The sequence below is a fragment of the Petromyzon marinus genome, chromosome 7 (genome assembly GCF_048934315.1).
Source record: "Petromyzon marinus isolate PM22_M1 ecotype Great Lakes invasive population chromosome 7, UKy_Petmar_22M1.pri1.0, whole genome shotgun sequence".
Lineage (NCBI taxonomy): Eukaryota > Metazoa > Chordata > Hyperoartia > Petromyzontiformes > Petromyzontidae > Petromyzon > Petromyzon marinus.
The window spans coordinates 6,228,234-6,248,336 of record NC_133673.1 but is presented as its reverse complement, the minus strand read 5'-3'; the positions used below and the strand labels follow the sequence as shown (position 1 = coordinate 6,248,336).

Here is a 20,103-nt window from a genome sequence, read left to right as displayed (position 1 = left end):
ATGTCATAAGGTATTATCCGTAAAAAGTGCACCCGACAATTTTGTACAGGTCTATAATTAATGTCAAAAAGTAGCGAGAAGAAAAGAGAAAAAGATTTAAGAGTGATTCGTTTCCATTGTAAGCGCTTAAACGTGCAAATTAAGGAAATTGCTGAAATGTATAAAATGATGCATTTTTCAGACATTTGCAAGTTTTCAGAGTAACTTACGCACTGGGGAGTTTTTTTAAGTACAATTTTTTTCCCCACTTTGCATCATTGTGTTGCAAATGAAAATGAAGATTCACTTTTCATTGGCATTAACATGAAGTGCCATTAGTTCTGACGCAAACAATCAAGGCACCAGAATTATTGTATTACTTTACTATGATTAACAATCTGCTAAGCAATTACTTCCCGAACAATATCATTATCTCCCTCTCATGAAATAACCAAACAGTCTAATCCGCTAATTTACTGCAAAATAAACAGGACCAATACTCAGCTTAAGAATCGCTGAACATTCTTAGGGCACGTTTTTGGTCTGTTTATCAGGAGAGTTATTCAACACGCATGGGTTTTTAGACAATTTGTGCAATTTTGACGCAAATGCATATGCAGTTCGTACTTGCGTGAAAAAGTGTATCCTTAAAATGTTCTCGTTGCAATATCGTATTTCGGCACTGCAACCATGTCGGTTCATCAGCCCACCTCTTGTGCTATTTAATAGTATGGTTAATACTGCAACACTTGAAGCACGCGCAAACTTTACAGAAAAAAACTTTTGCTTAAAAATGATTGCATCCCAATGTTTTACAACCCATGATTTACTAGTTAATGGCATACCAACAGTGGTTGCACTAAAAAGAGAGATGACCCCACATAAAATAAATGTGGAGTTTCCACCACTGACTCAGGACACCTCTTACAGAGATGAGCATCAGTCACTCATCAGTTAATCAAGGAGTTACTTTGACTTTTTTCGTAGCAAAAATATATACGGTTGACATACAACTGCAATAATATATACTGTAAAAAAGAGTACTAAAAGTATTTTCCATACAGGAAAATTTAAATTTGACATTGCAAAACTGTGCACGCAATTTAGGACCTCATGTAAGCAAGCGGAGATCTTTATTTGCTGTGCGCTTCATTTAAATTCATCATAAGCCAGGCAGTGCGAGTCTGAAAGAGCACTGATCTCAGCCCTTATGCTTGCCTGGGCTTACATTATCTACACACTGTGGGCATGGCACAGCTGCTCAACACTAATGAGCCCCAAAAAAAGGGGGGCAAAGCCATGTCTGCTGACGTCAGCTCCAGTGTTCCGCTCTGCAAGACCTACAAAGAGGCAACACTCTACAATGTTTCTGCACCTTCCTTTTTCAAGATAAAGTTGATTGAAATCAATATTTCCTATCAGCGTATGCAAGAATCTGTGCCGGCACTGGGCCTGGTTTATTGCGCAGCAGTGAGGTGCGATTGACAGGCAAAGCGAAGCCACATTAAAAGGCCACGGTAAATCTAAACACCTTTGCACAGCAAGTTATGCACAATCCATAGTCATCAATAACATAAGCCGCGCAGCTTACGGCATCTATTAGCGTAACGTGCCTTCATCAGATTTCAATGATGCGGCTGAGAGTGAAAATTAAAAGCCAAACATCGTCTTCCTCCAACCCTGACCTATCTGTTTCTCTTTCCCTCTACTGCTCTTCCTTTCCTCTCTCCCCCTGGGTTCTCTGTAGGGGATAATAGCGAGAGGATGTTCGCACACGCCAGCTTTTCGTTTTCTATAGTGGGCAACACCTGAAGGACGAAAACAGTTTACTGACACAAAGCTATTTATCCATCCATTTCATCTCTCTATCCATCCATCTATCTGCAGCATATCTAAGCCACGTACCTTGAATATCCTCATGATCTGCAGCCCTGCAAGAAGCTTGTTTGAAAGTGGACCTATATATTTCCCATTAATAAAAGAGGCTCAATGTCAGCTGACTTATTACATTATAAAAACATTAAGAAATGAATGTACCATCTGCTCAATAAGACTCATCATTCAATCACAAGAGTGAAACGTCTCTTATCCACAACATGCGAGGCCTGATCGCGAATACATTTATGTTTCTACTTGATAAAAAATGATACTTTACGCATCTGTCTACTATCCTAAACTTTTGCAGATAGCATGCTGTATATATATCACATAATACACGCATGTTTCTCATGGACAACATGATGAATATGCCATGACATAGTGGAGTGATGTAAGTGTAATGTCTGTGTTCCTAACGGCTGTTGAGGTGACTTGGAGATGGCAGTAAAGACATCCTCATTCTTGTCAAACAGCATCGCACATATATCATCATCATCATGCCTATGGACAAGGCACCCTGAACACCCAATCTCATTAAGTCTCAGAAGCTAAGCAGGGTGGAACATGATTCGTAAATGGTGTGGACGATCACAAGGGCTTGCCAAGTGTTGTCAGGTGTGGCGCTGAGAGGCATGGATGGGAGATTGCAGTTTTGAGTATTACCACCTCGCATGCACAGATATTTTCAAGGTACTCCAATTTACTCACCTGGTGATAAATCATGAATGAAATGGGATTAAAGAACCTGAAAAAGTCTTGACTCGGCACATTTCCTATTGAATTTACATTCTTATTGTAATGCAATGTAAATAGCTATTTAATGAAAACGAAATCATGCTAAAAGCATCTCCAATGTGCAGTGCCATCTCATTGCACCTCCGATTAGCACGGTTGGATATGAACGGTGCGAAAGAAGTTCAACATACACAAATACGTACATCGCAATGTGTTCATCAAATTAATTTGTCCAGGCCTTTCCATGCGACGGGGCCCGCATTGTGAAAAGCGCCGTCACCATACGTTTTAAGTCTGGCTCGTGTCACAACAAGATCACCACCACGAGCAGCACATCTAAGGAGCTGTCATTAACGGTCATTGGCCACGGGCGTGCATGGATCTGACAAATAGCGGTCTACCATAACGTGAAGAGACTTGTATACAGTTAGGGTGATCATAAACAAAGTCATCATCAAGACTACCTTCAGCCTTCATTGTTACGTACATCCTTTTAATCAACAAACATCATCTATATCATCCATCACCTCCATTAATTGCCGTCTTCATCACTATCTTCATCATCGCGTCATAGGGTGAATTTGCTGGACAGCAGCGTAAAGTGCTGCATTTTGTCATCGTACATTTCTCCATTAATGGTAATCTATTATTATGATAATCCCCTCCACCCAATTTGTACAGGCCCTACCATCAACCCTTATAAAACTTGAATAAGATAAAGTTAGTGCAGTCACGATAACCAGAGAATAGGAGCGCAAATCCATAGATAATTAGAAGAATCGCAAATCGGCCTGTCTCGATGGATATTAAAAGTTAAGCATAAGGGGGTTGGGGATAAGAGGAGTGTCACACTGAATGGTAGAGTTTTCTTTATTGAATAACCCAATTCAGTAACCTGCTCACTAATTCTGCTAAGACTGTTGTTATCAACAAGAAAATCGTCGGGGTCACAAGCATTTTGTTTGGGAAGGTTCTTGTGATATTAAGCCAATTCTTTGTTTGGGTATTTGAATGTGCGATGGAGCTAGAGCACTTGGAGAAAGTCTACATAATTAACAAGATGACATTCAACCTATGCCCAAAACAGGTCAGCACCTTACTTACTGTACTGCCTCCTACAAGAAGCTCACTACTTTCTCGGCACCATCTCATCCACATTATGATCCCATCTCTGTATGATCCATCCACCGACACCGCCTAGAGTTGCCGCTGGCTTGTAAGTGCGCAACCACCATCACCATCACTTCAGATTTCCGAATTGTACTTTTAACTTTTCACCCCGGCGAGAGAAACCATTGTTGCAGCACCGCAGCTCATAAGGTGCGTTGGGTGCGACGCGAGATCTCGTGAGGTTTCCAGCGAGGCCCCCCCCTGGTTGCAACTGCCTCCTTTCAGTTCGCTCTTTGTCTTCGCCTTTTTCCTTACATCCATCCTGACACTTTCCTTTCCTGTCTCTTTCTTTCCTTCCAGCTACTCTCTCTGCGTGCCTTCGGGATACATGCAGCGCATAAGTAAGTTGCAGTTAAGAGCAGGGATTATGGTCTCCACACACATTTTTTTCCCTCCCACACGTAATGAAGCAAATGAAAACGAGCATTAATTTTCTAAAATGCATGCAGTTATAATAAGTACAATGCAGTGCCATCGCTGCAAAATGCCAGCCTTGTTATATGTAATCAACTCAATCATGTCTAGGATTGAGAGTGCTTTAAGCAACCTACAACAGCTCGCCTGATGTCATAAGTGGAATAAACAGCATACGCACAATCAATTCCAATAAAGAGGTAACAATCTGCTCAGTAAAACTGAAAAGATGGGGGAAGGGGGTTGCTTCTGTACAGAAATACTGATTGCTACTGGGCAGTGTGTTCATTTATAAATGTTTAAAAAATAAATAATAAGTGGTTTTTAAACATTTATGTGTCAGATTCATTTCTCCGCGCCGGCTCAGTGCACTAGTCTAAAGAGCATCTGCCCTGACTTGGGATGGCTTGAGGTTGAATTTTTCTGGGCCTCACCAAAGCACTCCAGCTAATTGGGTATCAACTGTCCCTTTGGCAGTACGAGCCTAGGGGCTGGGATAAACATCCGAGCATAGCTTTGCCACCTGTTTATATGTCTGGCGGGGCAAACAGAAGCCATGCATTTCCATTACCATCCCAACAACATTTGGGAAGAAAAAAAATCTACCATAAATGGCACATCACATCATTACAGATCCAATGTTTTGTTTCTTTTCAGTATACGGGTTACTCAGGAAAGGAATGATAAATGGTTATATCATACTAACATATCTGCACACTACAAGGTGCAACAAATTTAAGTCTTGCAGATCCATGGTTCTCACGTGGGGGGTCCATGCACCTCTTGGAGGATTGCGGTAGGGTAAGAGGTCCGCAGGGTGCTCGTAACGCACCAGAGCTGCACAGCAGCGCTGGATCGCATCATCACTGCTGGTATCTTTTCAACGAGCACTACGACTTCCGCATGAATAGCTGTATCTGGTCCAGTGGCGATGTGATTAGAACACTCGTTCGCAGGAGGAACACTGAAAAATGGCGGTCAGGTATTGAGTCAATCCAGCATCCCTGCAGGAGCAATAAAATGCGCGGTGCTTTTTGGGACCTCAACGGCAGTCATCCTATGAAAAGACTGGTCCCACACCATGGGAGAGTAAAATGACCATGCCTGACGGAGATGAGCACCAACCATGCTGCTCGGTTGAGCATGAAGATACTTGAGAGGTTTTTAATGCCAAGTGTAATTCTATGCAGCCGCTGCCAGCTGCACTCAATAATAAAGCTACAATCTTCAAGTACGCCGAGACATAACTCATCCACTGCCTCTTGGTTTGTCCGCTATTTACTCTTAAGCGTAACTGGCTCGACAGAGTGCTTTTTTCATTAAATAAACATGTCACAATGCTACCTATGGATTTCTTTTTCCAGGAGCTGTATTGGCCAAGCACATCCATCCCACATGATTCTGTGGTGACGAAGGTATCTTGAAACCATTTGCAAACATTTATTAGGGATGGGCATGTATTGGCAGAATGTAAAAATAACGCTGTAATGGACTTTATGTAATAAATATAAAATCCAAAGACATTCATTATATCTCATGCAAGGGAACACTAAGGACTATAATGATGGGGGCATTTGTATATTTGCTTCTGTAACTTAGTTGTGGTCAATTTTGTTAAAGATGTGGGCTATGACATTAGCAGACAATGCATTTCTCTTGCAAATTATATCAGTCTAATGTCAACTGTATAGGGATTGAGGCTCTTATACAATCCTCTGCAAAATATACTCGGCTGTGGGTATCGAACGGTCAACTCCGAAAAAAAACTGATTTAATTGCAAGAGAGAGATGATTATTATTTCATAAACAACTCAAGGTTTAGTGTTCAAATGCTAAAGTACCTCCCCAGTCAACTCCAACAAATCAAAATAGTAAAACAAACTGTTGGATTTCACGGTTCTAGTCAACGATGGGCAGCCATATGCTCAACAAGCTGGATCAAGTCCACCTTTGCACATCCACTAATCTTCATGTGAGCACATCAAGAGTGGCACTAATTTCAAAAGTGGAGGATCTATCTACAGAGGCACATTCATCAGTAAACTTTCATAATGAAAAACAACTCTCAATAGAGATATGCTGTTGTCAAGGAGGTAGAGCAATAGACAGTCTCACTGGAACACAACATTGGTTCATTCTCCTGATTTAGATATCAATTGTATACGGTTCAAACTAATTTCAGAGGTGGCTGGGTAGCAGGGTGGCTCCCAGAGGTCAGAGCTCTGAGCTGCTTGCACGGTTGACATCCTGAGTTAAAATCTCGGCAGCCACACATGATTAACCAGGTTCTCAATTGTAGCGAGTAGATGGCTTCAACCCAGTTCCCAACAACTGCACAAAATAAACATAATTTTAAAAGTATATATTTTTTACTTTATTTGGATGAATTCTAGCCTAAACTAAAAATGTCTGATTTCCCCAGCTATAGAGTAATATAAGACTAATATTACTTTGTAGCTGGGTTAATGGCCCAGTGTGGATGAAAAGTCACGTGAAGGGATTTCACAAATAGTACCGTGATATCGGCTTCCACGAACCGCTTTCTAGCAAGGAGAGCTGTAGTGGTCTGCAAGAGTTACAATAAATCTCATGACATACTGCTGATAGCACAAACAGGAGAAAATTGGGGGAGGAAAGACCAAATTGCACAAAAATACTTGTATTTATGTACTGACCATTCAGGACAAATATAAAGTTGTTTTAGTCTGAAATCGAAATTAACAGAACTGGGAAGCAAACCCATATCCTTCATGTGTCAATCGAGGCCCCCTAGTGTCATCTACTGTCAATTACAGTGGCAACAAAAATGCTGGTTTTAACTTAAGTCTGAAGATCAGTGCTTTTAAGTTCTAATTAACTATGGATTTATGTTTTAAGGTAAAGGGTATATCTAGAGAATAATTGCTTTAGTGTTAAATTAAATCACTTTCCTCCTCCCCCCCCCCCCAATCTACATTCCCATCAAGAAAATATTTTTTTTACTGAGGGCTAAAGATGCCTCCAAGTGTGCAAAGTAGAGGGTCAATAACCTGCCTTGGCCCCACGTGGGGATCCTTATATCAGGTTAATCTTATACAATTTACAAATGAACGTAGACAATTGATCAACAAGAAGACTGCTCTCTAGAACACAAGTGCTTTTGACGTAGGAACGGAGATAGGTTTTGACTTGACCGTCACATTCATGATCATTATTTAAACTTAATTAATTTGTTAGCTTTTAAATGGTCATCTCATAATTTCCATCACCTGCTGCATTTCAGTAATGTTAGGAAAATTCCAACATAATGGGGCTCATGGAAATACGGTTGGTTATTCCGACAAGCAGAAGGAAGCCAGAAGCAGCCAAAGTAACGGTTGGATGTAATGAAACATTCTGCTTGTGGTTGCAAAAGGGTCAGCGATGGGACACGAGCAGTGTTCATGTTCTTACACATATGTCATTACTGATAGTTGGCGTTTCAAACTCCAGTAATGGGCTAAATTATGACAAGCTCCCATAAATCAGTTAACATGTGCAATGTAAGCAAATACCCCCAATGAGCGTCTCCATAGCGTGGTACAAATCCAATCCCATAATTTGATATTGCTATTGCAGGCAAATGTAATGGTAAAAAACACAGAACACCATGTCAAACATATTCACTATTTCTAAGACAGAAATTTTTAAGAAAACTGCCATTATCGGTGAGTTGGTATTAACCTTCAGGTGGAAACAATTTCAGCAGCCTAAAATACTCGCACACAATATCTCTGCATTAGACATGATATGGAGCAACTTCCAGCGCCAACTGTAATCTAGATCTAGTGCAGTTGGGCAATCATTATGTCAGAAGAAAATTAATATTAACTTCCCCCATTTCATTAACCCCTGTGACATGAGACTTGCGAAGGTTCAATGTGTTTGGCACAGTCATCAACTGCCCAGAGCAAAAGCAATAAACTGAAAGCCACGGGATATTGCTTGTGAAATGCTATTCGATAAAATATGGTTAGAAAATACGTTTTTGCTCTGGTGTCAAAGGCAGAAAAATGTATATCGTGTATACGGAGTGCATACTGTGTCACCATGCATGGGTTGTACTGTATATAGAATGCACACAAAGATATGCATGCATAGGCACATAACTCTTAATTCAGTCGGGTCCCTTATCTCAATCATTGAATACACCCATTGCGTTACGGTGGCACAGTGGTTTGTGCACTGCACCTTAAATCTAGCGACCTGAGTTTAATTCCCAGAAATGAGGAACATCAGTGACAAGTGATATCTGAACCGGCCCTGGGCGGCTCCCAACTTCACCATCCACACTCACCAGCGTCGTGAAGTATGTTAAAACATTTCCCATGATTGACATGGCATGAAGAGACCTTCATATAAAAGGGTAGCGAATTAGTATTATTAATAGCCAATATAGTAAACTGGCCTCAATGGAGATCTGCAAAAGAATACAATACACAGGAGAATCCATGCAAAATGGGGCACAAATGTACAAAACATTTTCAATAGTTACATTCTAATTATGAAATCATTCGTAATAGTAATTTAATACAGCCTTAAATTTGTATTGAAAGGTTATATGATGTACAACTATTATTACATCAATGTATAGGATATAACAAAATTTCTCAGCAAAAGTATACCAAAACTATACGCTGTATATTACACGCACGTAACATTTTTCATGCACAGAGACATAAACATATACAGTGAGGGAAAAAAGTATTTGATCCCCTGCTGATTTTGTACGTTTGCCCACAGACAAAGAAATGACCAGTCTATAATTTTAATGGTAGGTTTATTTGAACAGTGAGAGACAGAATAACAACAACAAAATCCAGAAAAACGCATGTCAAAAATGTTATTAATTTATTTGCATTTTAATGAGGGAAATAAGTATTTGACCCCCTCTCAATCAGAAAGATTTCTGGCTCCCAGGTGTCTTTTATACAGGTAATGAGCTTAGATTAGGAGCACACTCTTAAAGGGAGTGCTCCTAATCTCAGCTTGTTACCTGTATAAAATACACCTGTCCACAGAAACAATCAATCAATCAGATTCCAAACTCTCCACCATGGCCAAGACCAAAGATCTCTCCAAGGATGTCAGGGACAAGATTGAAGACCTACACAAGGCTGGAATGGGCTACAAGACAATTGCCAAGCAGCTTGGTGAGAAGGTGACAACAGTTGGTGCGATTATTCGCAAATGGAAGAAACACAAAAGAACTGTCAATCTCCCTCGGCCTGGGGCTCCATGCAAGATCTCACCTCGTGGAGTTGCAATGATCATGAGAACGGTGAGGAATCAGCCCAGAACTACACGGGAGGATCTTGTCAATGATCTCAAGGCAGCTGGGACCATAGTCACCAAGAAAACAATTGGTAACACACTACGCCGTGAACGACTGAAATCCTGCAATGCCCGCAAGGTCCCCCTGCTCAAGAAAGCACATATACATGCCCGTCTGAAGTTTGCCAATTAACATCTGAATGATTCAGAGGACAACTGGGTGAAAGTGTTGTGGTCAGATGAGACCAAAATGGAGCTCTTTGGCATCAACTCAACTCGCTGTGTTTGGAGGAGGAGGAATGCTGCCTATGACACCAAGAACACCATCCCCACCGTCAAACATGGAGATGGAAACATTATGCTTTGGGGGTGTTTTTCTGCTAAGGGGACAAGACAACTTCATCGCATCAAAGGGACGATGGACGGGGCCATGTACTGTCAAATCTTAGGTGAGGACCTCCTTCCCTCAGCCAGGACATTGAAAATGGGTCGTGGATGGGTTTTCCAGCATGACAATGACCCAAAACACACGGCCAAGGCAACAAAGGAGTGGCTCAAGAAGAAGCACATGAAGGTCCTGGAGTGGCCTAGCCAGTCTCCAGACCTTAATCCCATTAAAAAAAAAATCTGTGGAGGGAGCTGAAGGTTCGAGTTGCCAAACGTCAGCCTCTAAACCTTAATGACTTGGAGAAGATCTGCAAAGAGGAGTGGGACAAAATCCCTCCTGAGATGCGTGCAAACCTGGTGGCCAACTACAAGAAACGTCTGACCTCTGTGATTGCCAACAAGGGTTTTGCCACCAAGTACTAAGTCATGTTTTGCAGAGGCGTCAAATACTTATTTCCCTCATTAAAATGCAAATCAATTTAAACAATTTTTGACATGCCTTTTTCAGTATTATGTTGTTGTTATTCTGTCTCTCATTGTTCAAATAAACCTACCATTAAAATTATAGACTGATCATTTCTGTGTCAGTGGGCAAACGTACAAATCAGCAGGGGATCAAATACTTTTTTCCCTCACTGTATGAACATCCTAAGCTCATTACAGCAATAGGTTACCTGGGGACAACACAAAGCAATAACACTTCTCTCTCAAGGTCACACCAAGACAACTGTAATTTTCTGTAATCCATCTTAAGTATAGCTTGCTTTGCAGCCCATTGTCGGGTCTGTTTACTTTTTACTTGGGCTGCTCTTCAAACTCCTAAGGTGTCACTGGTCTGGTGTTACAGCCAAGTCAGCAAAATAGGTTAATGAATGCTTAGTTTTTTTTTTGCAAGGCTCACACCCACAGCCTTACCTCCAAATTGGGCACCTTGGTGGTCAGTACGCGAGCCACTGGGGCCGGCAACCCGCGGCTCCCGAGCCGCATGCGGCTCCCATGCCGGACTGCTTCGTGACGCGTTATAATTAAGGACCACAGTCTCGTATTCACATTCATTGCGGCTCTTGAAGTATGGAGTTTTTTTTATTTTACCGAATTCGAAAAGAATGTCTCTCCTTGTTATTTTGGTTGCCGACCCCTGCACTAGCCACTGGGCCGGTTTGCACGGAGATCATGATCCCATTCTTACCGCTGCCTGATAATCACTGCAGGGAATTAACCAAGCCACACCATCTGTTGTAATGTGGTCATTAAAGACACCGTGAGTTTAAGCTCAAGAGTAAGCCATTAAGTCTTGGTGTGACTGACCATGTCTAACATATGAATTGAAAATTAAAGTGACAACGAACAAAACATTTCTTCACATAATACCTGTACCTACATATCTGTGATGGGTCAGGGGTCTCTTGCAAGTGTCAAGGTTTCTTTCAAGCTGGTTAAATACATACTCTTTGGTTCTATTCGGTAAAGTCACGTAGGTAAAAAATAAAACAAAAAATCACGACGTTTCGGCCACAACACAAGCGGCCTTCATCAGGTGAAGGGAGCAGACTGTCCCGAGGACAGCGCTGGGACAGTCTGCCCCCTTCACCTGATGAAGGCCGCTTGTGTTGTGGCCAAAACGTCGTGATTTTTGTTGTTTTATTTTTTACCTACGTGACTTTACCGAATAGAACCAAAGAGTATGGATCCTTGCAGTCACGAAAGCTTTAAATCTAGAATTGGTTAAATGCATTACATCCGTCATTTTCAGGTCACCAATACTGAAGGTTGATAATCAAAATGAATTACCCTAAAATAACATAAGATTCTAAAATACACACAAGACACCAATCCAACACAATAAGACATAAAATCATGATACAAACCCATTACAAGGAAGCTGAACAGCTCCTTAAAGAGGTACAAAATATAACGGCTTGTTGCAGAATAAAGGATTAAAGTCCTTCTGCTGTGTGTGTAAAAATGTAAATGCTATATAGGGTGGGGGGGGGCATAATTTTAAGAATGTTTTTGTTGCTATAACTGCTTGCAGTAGCCTGTGTTAAGGGCGGCAAGAGACAAATTTAATTAGTTATAGCGCTTGTAGTCAATCTTCCATGCGGCATCATAAATATTTATTTAGGCAGCAGAGCGAACTGGTGATGGTCAACAAGCTCACCACCAGTGAACGATGAATCAGGAGTCCAATTCCCAAAACAGCCAAGTGACCAGCGTAGAAAATTAACAAAGCTCACCATCTGCTGTTAAGTGCACAGAAAAGACGCTGTGACATTATTCACAAGAGGAGGCAATTTTGTGCAGCTTACAGTATCGTCCAAATATGAATGTGAGCAACTTTCAAAATGAAATGAAAGCTCTCTCCATAACCATATGCCAGGTATCCTTCATATTAACTTTCTTTCACCTGGTGAAAAATATGAAAATGAATGGATAAAAAACAAATCATAACATTGACACAGGACATAAAATGTCATGCCTTGCTCCGAATGCCTTTTCACACTGCCAACACATTTAGTGAACACTGGCGTAAATTATTCACATGTCCCCCATACTAATGATTGACTGGTTTATTGAATTAATTATTGATTTATTTAAAGCACACTGCCAGGTCTGTTTAATTTCAGTGTGTTTAGTGCACAGCTAAATAACCTTGTGTAAAACAGATTCCCATGTAATATATGCTATTATTTTGCATACAAAATTCCAGTAAGCAATCATATTTATTAGATATCCTAAAAAAACCCACACATTTTCAGCCAGCTACTCTTATTTTTCAATCTAAAAAAAAACATACATATTAATGGAAAAATAAAGATTATCAGACAATGTCTCTATATATCTCTTTACATAAAAAAAAGAAAGTATTTTCAAATTATTTTTCGTTATGTATTCTAGAAGGAGCATTTTAATGAACACAGTTAATCTGTTTTGTATTTTACGTTTACCATATACACAACATACTGATGCACAAATACCATTTTCACTTTATAACATCAATTCCACAAGCCAAACTAATTTGCACTTATTTTCCTCCAGTGAGGATATTACTCTTTCAGAATGCTTTGTCTTTGTATTTGAAAAGCATTACAATATTAATACTGTTTGTCTTTTTGCAATTTTTATTTAAATTTAAATAACGCTGCCATATGCTTAATTACCACCGACTGAATTGAACTAACCTGATAGCGCTCCTCAAATAAATTAAACACTTTTTTCAAATCAAATTTCAGTTATTAACCAGTTCTTCCAATAATAGGTTACACAAGGAAATAATTGATGCAGCTTTTTTTGCAACGATAGTGTTTTCTGTTTGTGGGGATGGATTATCTCATTGCGTCAGCTGTCGCTATCCATCTTTCCTTTGGCTTTTTACTTTGGCCTCAAGCTCATTCTGCACCTAATTACTGCCCTTGTCCTTTAGTGCATGTGGTTTTTGCGTACCTGCCAAAAACACACAGGTATCTTTCAAATTATATTGTGAATGCCATTGAGGCACGAATGCCCGTAAATCCCAATTGTAACACTCGTGAAAAAAACACTAATTGGTATAAAAAAAGCACAATTGTGTATTTCGTAGTGCACAATCGCACGCTTCATGCTGGCTGAAGTGTGCCCTGATGGCTGACTTTGCACACACCTGAAACTGTCGCAGACAAATGGGCGTGATATGCACGTGATTGGCAGTTATATAGCTGGTTCAATTGACAGTTAAGCAGGAATTAATAATGTATCAACGATTCAGTGGGGGCTGCTAGCTGTGAACCCGCAAGTTGACTTGATTGACAAACTTCACACCTTGCCTCCATTAATTTACGCTCTGTAAAGCTCATCACATTCCTTTGAAAGATGACTGCATTTTCCAAAGAGAAGTGATGAGAGGTGACTCCAGTGTCCTTTTACTTCCTCCCTAAAGACTGGTTTGAGTAGATCATTTTGTTCGGCAACATTTACCTCCAATCGCGTGCAATGCAAGAGAAAAAGTTATTCATCACATGCTCCGTGCTAAGGAATTCTTGCACATCGAGCACAAACTGTGATGGTCTCATATAATCCAGTCATTAAATCATGAAATGTATTTCATATAACAAATACGATAAAAAATGTGCTTGATAGAAATACTGTACATTGGTATATACTTGACAGCTGGAACATAATACATTGTAAAATGCGCAATATACTATGTTTTGTGTTTAGTTTGTTGTTCTTCCCCTGCACCTGCAGTTAGCATGGTTGGTGCGAAATAAGTTCAACATACATATATAGAATGGTTAAGGCTAGTGTTAACAGCAACTACTAGCCCTTAATCCTTTGCTATCAAAAACTGCGACTGTGAAAAATAAATTCCACAAGAGATTATAAGAACAGGATTAGTGATATGCAAACATTAAGGGAGCCTATTCTTGACACCAGCAATGATTTTTGGATAGTGTCAAATTAATGACTTGATGCGATAATTATTTTCTAATTAACTGCCATTTTCAATTTCCACAGATATTTCACATGTCATAGTCATCAATGACAAATCTGCGTCCCATGAGATATGATGATAGGAGTCCCCATACCCAATAGAAAAGTTAATACAAACTGCTTTGCCATAAAAGCACTCCCTCTTAAGCCATTCAATAGGTTTTAATTGAAGAGATTGATGTATGAGCAAAAAAAAGTTTAGATAATTAGTAAAATGTACGTTAAAAAATTCCTCGAAAATATATCTCTCAATACTAACATCCTTTTATCTAATACATTTAAGATATGGTGAATACTGGGGGAATGTTCTTTCATATAATTAGAAACAGTGAATACCCAAATCCCTTAAGGAAATGGCCAATCAGTTTTTACAGCCGAAAAGTGCAAATTCATTGAAACTTCTTGAAATTAATGTCTTACTTACACATTTTCTTGTACCTCTATTTGGCGCCAAGTCTTAATTTCCTGCATTGATTCATGATTGAATTGTTGGAATATTAGCCATCTTGTCTTTATTTACATGTGTTACAGATCTTTTTATGTAAACTGGCCAGAACATTGAACTTTGCCTTTTTACCCTGCTAGCTTTCCACTTGCTTTTGATTTCACAATTATGCGTTAATATTTTCAGATATATTTTGCCAGAGGTGGAGATAAGTGGCCCAATGCTCTTACTGGCAGATGATCCATTGTGCCAATGCCATATTACCTTCAATGGTGCAAATCTGTAATAAAGTGATTTTATTTTCAACAACCTCATACCATGGAAGGATCTACCTACATACATCTTAAATAGCAATAATTAAAAAAAATGTTATCGATTAAATTGATCAGTATTTACAGAAAGCTATTTAAAATGCATGAAATTTTTGGAGTTTATAAACCTTAACACAATAAACTCTTCTCCAATTAAATACGCGTATGAAGTGCATACTGAAGAGAATGTCTATCGGCCGTGGAAAGATATTGGATCTACATTATATTTAACATCCAATGTACCTCATTTAAGTTTCAATAGGCTGTTAGTTACTATTTAATCAATGGTTTTTTATTTGTTTAATATAGGCAACCATGTACTGTAGTGTTCGATTAATTCACATCTATTGCATAATCTTTTAAACGTGTCACTTATTACGTAATATGTATGTGTTGTAATGTATTTTCAAATCGCACTGTTTGTTGGCACAATGGAATGTATATTCCATTTTGCTAGACTTGTTTAAGTCCTCTTTGAAAAAGAGACCTCTGGTCTGAATGGGCTCTTACCTTGTTTATAATGGTCATCTATATATTTAAATGTCAGTTGTCTCAAAAACAACAACAATATGTAGTTGACATTGAGTGTACAGCAAGGCACACATTTAAGGTCAGCTGTGCAGCACATAGAAAGAAAAAATAATAATGCTCAGCCCATGTAAAATAACATAAATGAGGGGTGGTAAATGATGCAAGCACTAAGATACAGCTTTGACATTAGAAGAGCCAAGTCAACCGGCCACCCTTCAAAGAACAGAGGTGTTACTCTAAATAATAACCATTAGGATGATAGCCACTTCCTTCCACATGAGGAGAAAGCACATTTTTTTTCTTCACAAAATTAGTCCACAAAGATTTAGCGTATTTGAAATATTGCATAATTTATTAGTGTTTTGCATGCCTAAGAGATTATATGTATGAATTGGAAAAATATGAATGCTTATCATTGATCTGAAACCTTCATATAAATTTACATTCATGAAAATGGTATAAACTAGAATCCACCAAGCAATTATCAGTGTGTATATTATCCAAATGGCTACGTTAGATAAATTTAAAATGATTCATCCATTATTTTAACTCATTTTTGTATGACATGCAATTGCAACTGAATGTGATGATGTCTTGTGTGTACATTTTGAGGTAAAACAGAAATGCTAAAATCAGTGCTTTAATAAGACATTGTGTGCCATTGCTATGGTCAAATAAAACGTACATCAATGTACTTGTGTTAGTCACACTATCTCACACTAATTAATAGATTGCCCTTCAAACAAGTCTTACTACAGTGCCGAGTATCCTCATGCAGCAAAGACAGAGCACAAAGTGAATAAATAAGCATGATGTCTGGAAGAATACTGCGCATCAAATTACTCGTGAGCAGAGGGCATGCGTGCTTTATCTGAGATTTCTTCGATTTGTAAATTAACAGGCGATAATTTTTTTAATTTGTACAACTGACAACGTCCCATAGACTAAGCATCCCACTGCTTTGCCTAATCAACTCATTAGAGCCCGTGCTCCGTGCTCACGACGATCGCGATGGCAAATGTAGAATACAGATTTTCTCGCTCAAAGCGGGTGAGCGTACATTCTTTCCCCTGTAGATTAAATTGCATGTCGTACATTGAACCTCTGATTGGTAAACACATGTGTAATTGTTGTTATAATCTTACATACATGCAAATGAGGTAAGTTGTTCTGCTGCAATATTTTAATTTGACGTTTAGTGTTTATTTATGTTTTTTTAACACACTGTGTGCATGTTTTTTTTATTTTATTGAATGTCATGTTTATTGTTTTAGCTCTAGTAAATTTGCATTTTCTTTTCGTCTCTGTTGCCCTTTTTCTTGTCCATCATCCCTTCTTTGTACAATAGGTATTCTCATTGTGTGTACATTTACACATGTCCCCATGAAAAGTGTACTGTCATTTTAAATCCACTGCTGGATCGAGGCTTCCCTATGCTGCGTCGGTCATAGGAGAGGTTTGACCATACTTCATATTGGCAGTGCATGATGTTGAAAGGAGGCCCAAGACAGGTTCAGATGTCACTCGCCACTCAAGTTCGTTGTCAGCAGGAATCGATTTCAGGTAACCATGTTCATAGAACAGTGCATTAACCACTGCACCACAGCTACACCGCCAACATAATGTTTTTGGAATTGTATGGCTTTAAATACATCCGTTGGAAAAAAATATATTAATGAGGTTGGTCAATAGGCCTGATTTCCACACACACAACACCCATATATGATCTACAATTGAAATATTTTTTTACTATATATTTAAAACAAATAATGTACAAGAACATGACTGTGGTGGTTCATTAAGTAAAGTGTTATATAGCATACATTTGTTTAAGGAACATCCAAAATCAATACCATCAAAGAGAATTTAAAATACAAACAGAAACCGTGGCTAACATGCTGCAATGACTAATTTCAGTGGAAGTGCAATGGCAGCATCGGTTAAAACGTGGTAACCTAATGTATGAAACACAAAGAAGCCGAAAGTCAGTGACATCAAGTGCGTAGCTTTTAAAATAAATAAATCATGTCAAATTGTTGATTGTAACATACACAGCCCTCGAGTCCTTGGAGTGAGTGGATGTGGCCCGGACATGATGGATGTGATGGATCTTGGGTTGTTCAATGAACCTAGAAAAACAAGGCTATAGTTAAGAGTTTCACATAAATGTTGACAACAGTGCTACAACAGTTCACATTCACCCCTGTGGTGGGTGATGACCCAATCAAGCACTTAAGAGATAATTCTGAGCCACCTTTGTGCTGTCAGACACATCGTACTGCAGTACTCAAAACATTAAACATAAGACATGAAAGATTGCAATCTTAGGCTCAACACACACTTTGTTCAATAAATGTGTTTTTAACATCATCTCCCCAGGGAATTTTACCCGAGCAACAAGAAAGCATGTCAGCGTATTCCATATTTTGGGTGTAAAAATGTGAGAAAATGTGATCATTTTGTACAAACTCTCCGGTGTGTATACTGGTCCACCATTCGACTAAAAATGTACCTGGCTGTATGGAATAAAAAAAATTCTTCAATTAAACTTTCTTACGAAACAATTATTTTTAATTTAATTATTTTTTTTAATTAACGACCAAATTTGCCAGAATGGTGCCACCTGCAGCAGTTTGGCGTTAATCTTGGTGGATGATGCAGATGTAGCTGTCAGCTGTATGTCCGCCAATGAGATGGTGTGTTTCATACCTATCTGAGTGTAGTTTGAGTGAATTCATACGGCGTTTGTTTTTCTCTCAACACTGTTGGACAAACCACACGGCCCAGCAAACAAACATTTGTTTTCCCGGGTAAACAATATTATTTCATCTTGACAAGAGGAAAAGCATGACTGCAAATTATATTTGCAAATGCAAGCGAGAAAAAAAGTTTCCCTGCTTTGCGCACACATCTAATGACGGGCAAAGAGCCAATAAATGTAATGGTCCGATGGTGGCCGCCAGTCTCTGTATTGCAAACACCAATGCTGATCTCACAACAAAGTGGTAACCATGGTATGGACCCAGGAGGGATGATGGGGTTGAGTAGACTTGCCACCGATACTTAAAAACTTGGAATAGACCCTTCCTGAAAAAGAGCCACGAGCCAACCCCGAGGCGTTTCTTGGTGAAAAGACGAATAAGAAGACGAAATTCCTACCGAGAATGAAGTGCTCTTTACCGAACACGATGGCAAACGCAGAGCGATTAGAGGCAATACACTAACGGATAGGCAAGCCTTCTAGATCCACAACCTAGTACTGTGTGGCGGCCTAGGTGCTAGTAGCTTCGTTAATGAGAGACAACAAGAGACAACTTTAAAGTTTCATTCTTAAAAAAAAAACCCGAGCGCCATCGCCCGTGACGTCATTCACGTTTAACGATCTGCAGTGGCCATCGACGACGGTACAAGAGCTATTTTTTATATTGTATCTCTCTCATGAACGATGGACAGGGCACGTACCTACGTTAACACATTAGCGTTACATTCACTATGAATGTAAAACAAGTTTAGTAAAAGCGTTGGGGGAAAGAAAAAACACACCACACGAGTTCGCAACTTCCCGACTGAGGAAAACCAAAAACACGTAAACTCCCAACAACAACAAGCAAGGACACGCCAACACAACAAAGACGCAACATTGTCTACGTGGATTTTGTTTTAATCGATTAAAACTCAACGGAAACTTGGCGAACCGATGAGCCTGCCGTTACTGTGCATTGCGCAAGACGAGGACGTTCACTGCATTCAGCAACACAGCACGGCCACACGGGCTAAGCCGGTACAGCGTCAACAACACAGCGGTTACCATCATCACAACAACAACAATAATACTACAAACAACAACAACAACGCGGTTACAATACCGATAATAAGCGCAAAGGGCCGCTGAGGTTGATTCGCACTCACCGCGGTCAGCGGGAGCCGCGGGGTTCGAGATTTGAACGCAGGGGCCGGACGGCGGCTCCGCATTGGCGGCGGCAGATTCGCTGTGGTGGCGGTGGGGTAGGGGTGGGGAGTGGAGGTGGGGGTGGTGGTGGGGAGTGGAGGGGAGTGGAGGGGGGGTGAAGGGGGGTGGAGGGGGGGTGTGGAGTGGGGGGGTGGAGTGGGGGGGTGGAGGGGGGGTAGAGGGAGGGTGGATTGGGGGAGTGGAGGGGGTGGGGTGGAGGGGGGGTTGTGGGGGGGTGGAGGGGAGGGGGTGGAAGGGGTAGGTGTAGTGGGGGGGTGTAGTGGGGGGGTGGAGGGGAGGGGGGGTCGAGGAGAGGGGGGGTCGAGGAGAGGGGGGGTGGAGGGTGGAGGAGGGGGTGGAGGGGGGGGTGCCCACAGCTGTGAGCGCGCTGCGCCGCGATCCCGGCGGTTCCCTGAGTTCGATTCCCGCGCACGGCCGCCAACACCACGGTGACGACCATCCGAACCGGTCCTGGGCCTCCCCGTTCCCCCATCTAGGTCGACTCAGCCTCAAAACGAGTAACCTCGTGCGGTGTCTAAACA

At 40.4% G+C, this 20,103-nt stretch overlaps 1 protein-coding gene across 8 annotated transcripts in view; it reads right to left on the bottom strand.

Moving 5' to 3' along the window:
• The window catches only part of ARHGEF39 (Rho guanine nucleotide exchange factor 39), a 161,329-nt gene extending 141,704 nt beyond the window's left edge, over window positions 1–19,625 (bottom strand). Inside the window, exons 1-3 of one of the 8 annotated variants that reach the window (XM_032948853.2) lie at window positions 19,522–19,621; window positions 18,322–18,374; window positions 17,664–17,741 (exon numbers count right to left, since the gene is read on the bottom strand). In XM_032948853.2, the coding sequence (XP_032804744.1) occupies window positions 17,664–17,706 (43 nt within the window). In that variant the 5' untranslated portion in view covers window positions 17,707–17,741; window positions 18,322–18,374; window positions 19,522–19,621. Of the gene's footprint in view, window positions 1–8,491; window positions 8,892–17,663; window positions 17,742–18,235; window positions 18,253–18,321; window positions 18,375–19,478 lie in introns of those variants that run through there. The other 7 variants (XM_032948855.2, XM_076065288.1, XM_076065289.1 and 4 more) reach the window with 7 other exon arrangements.
• Between the last annotated feature and the right edge of the window lie 478 nt (window positions 19,626–20,103).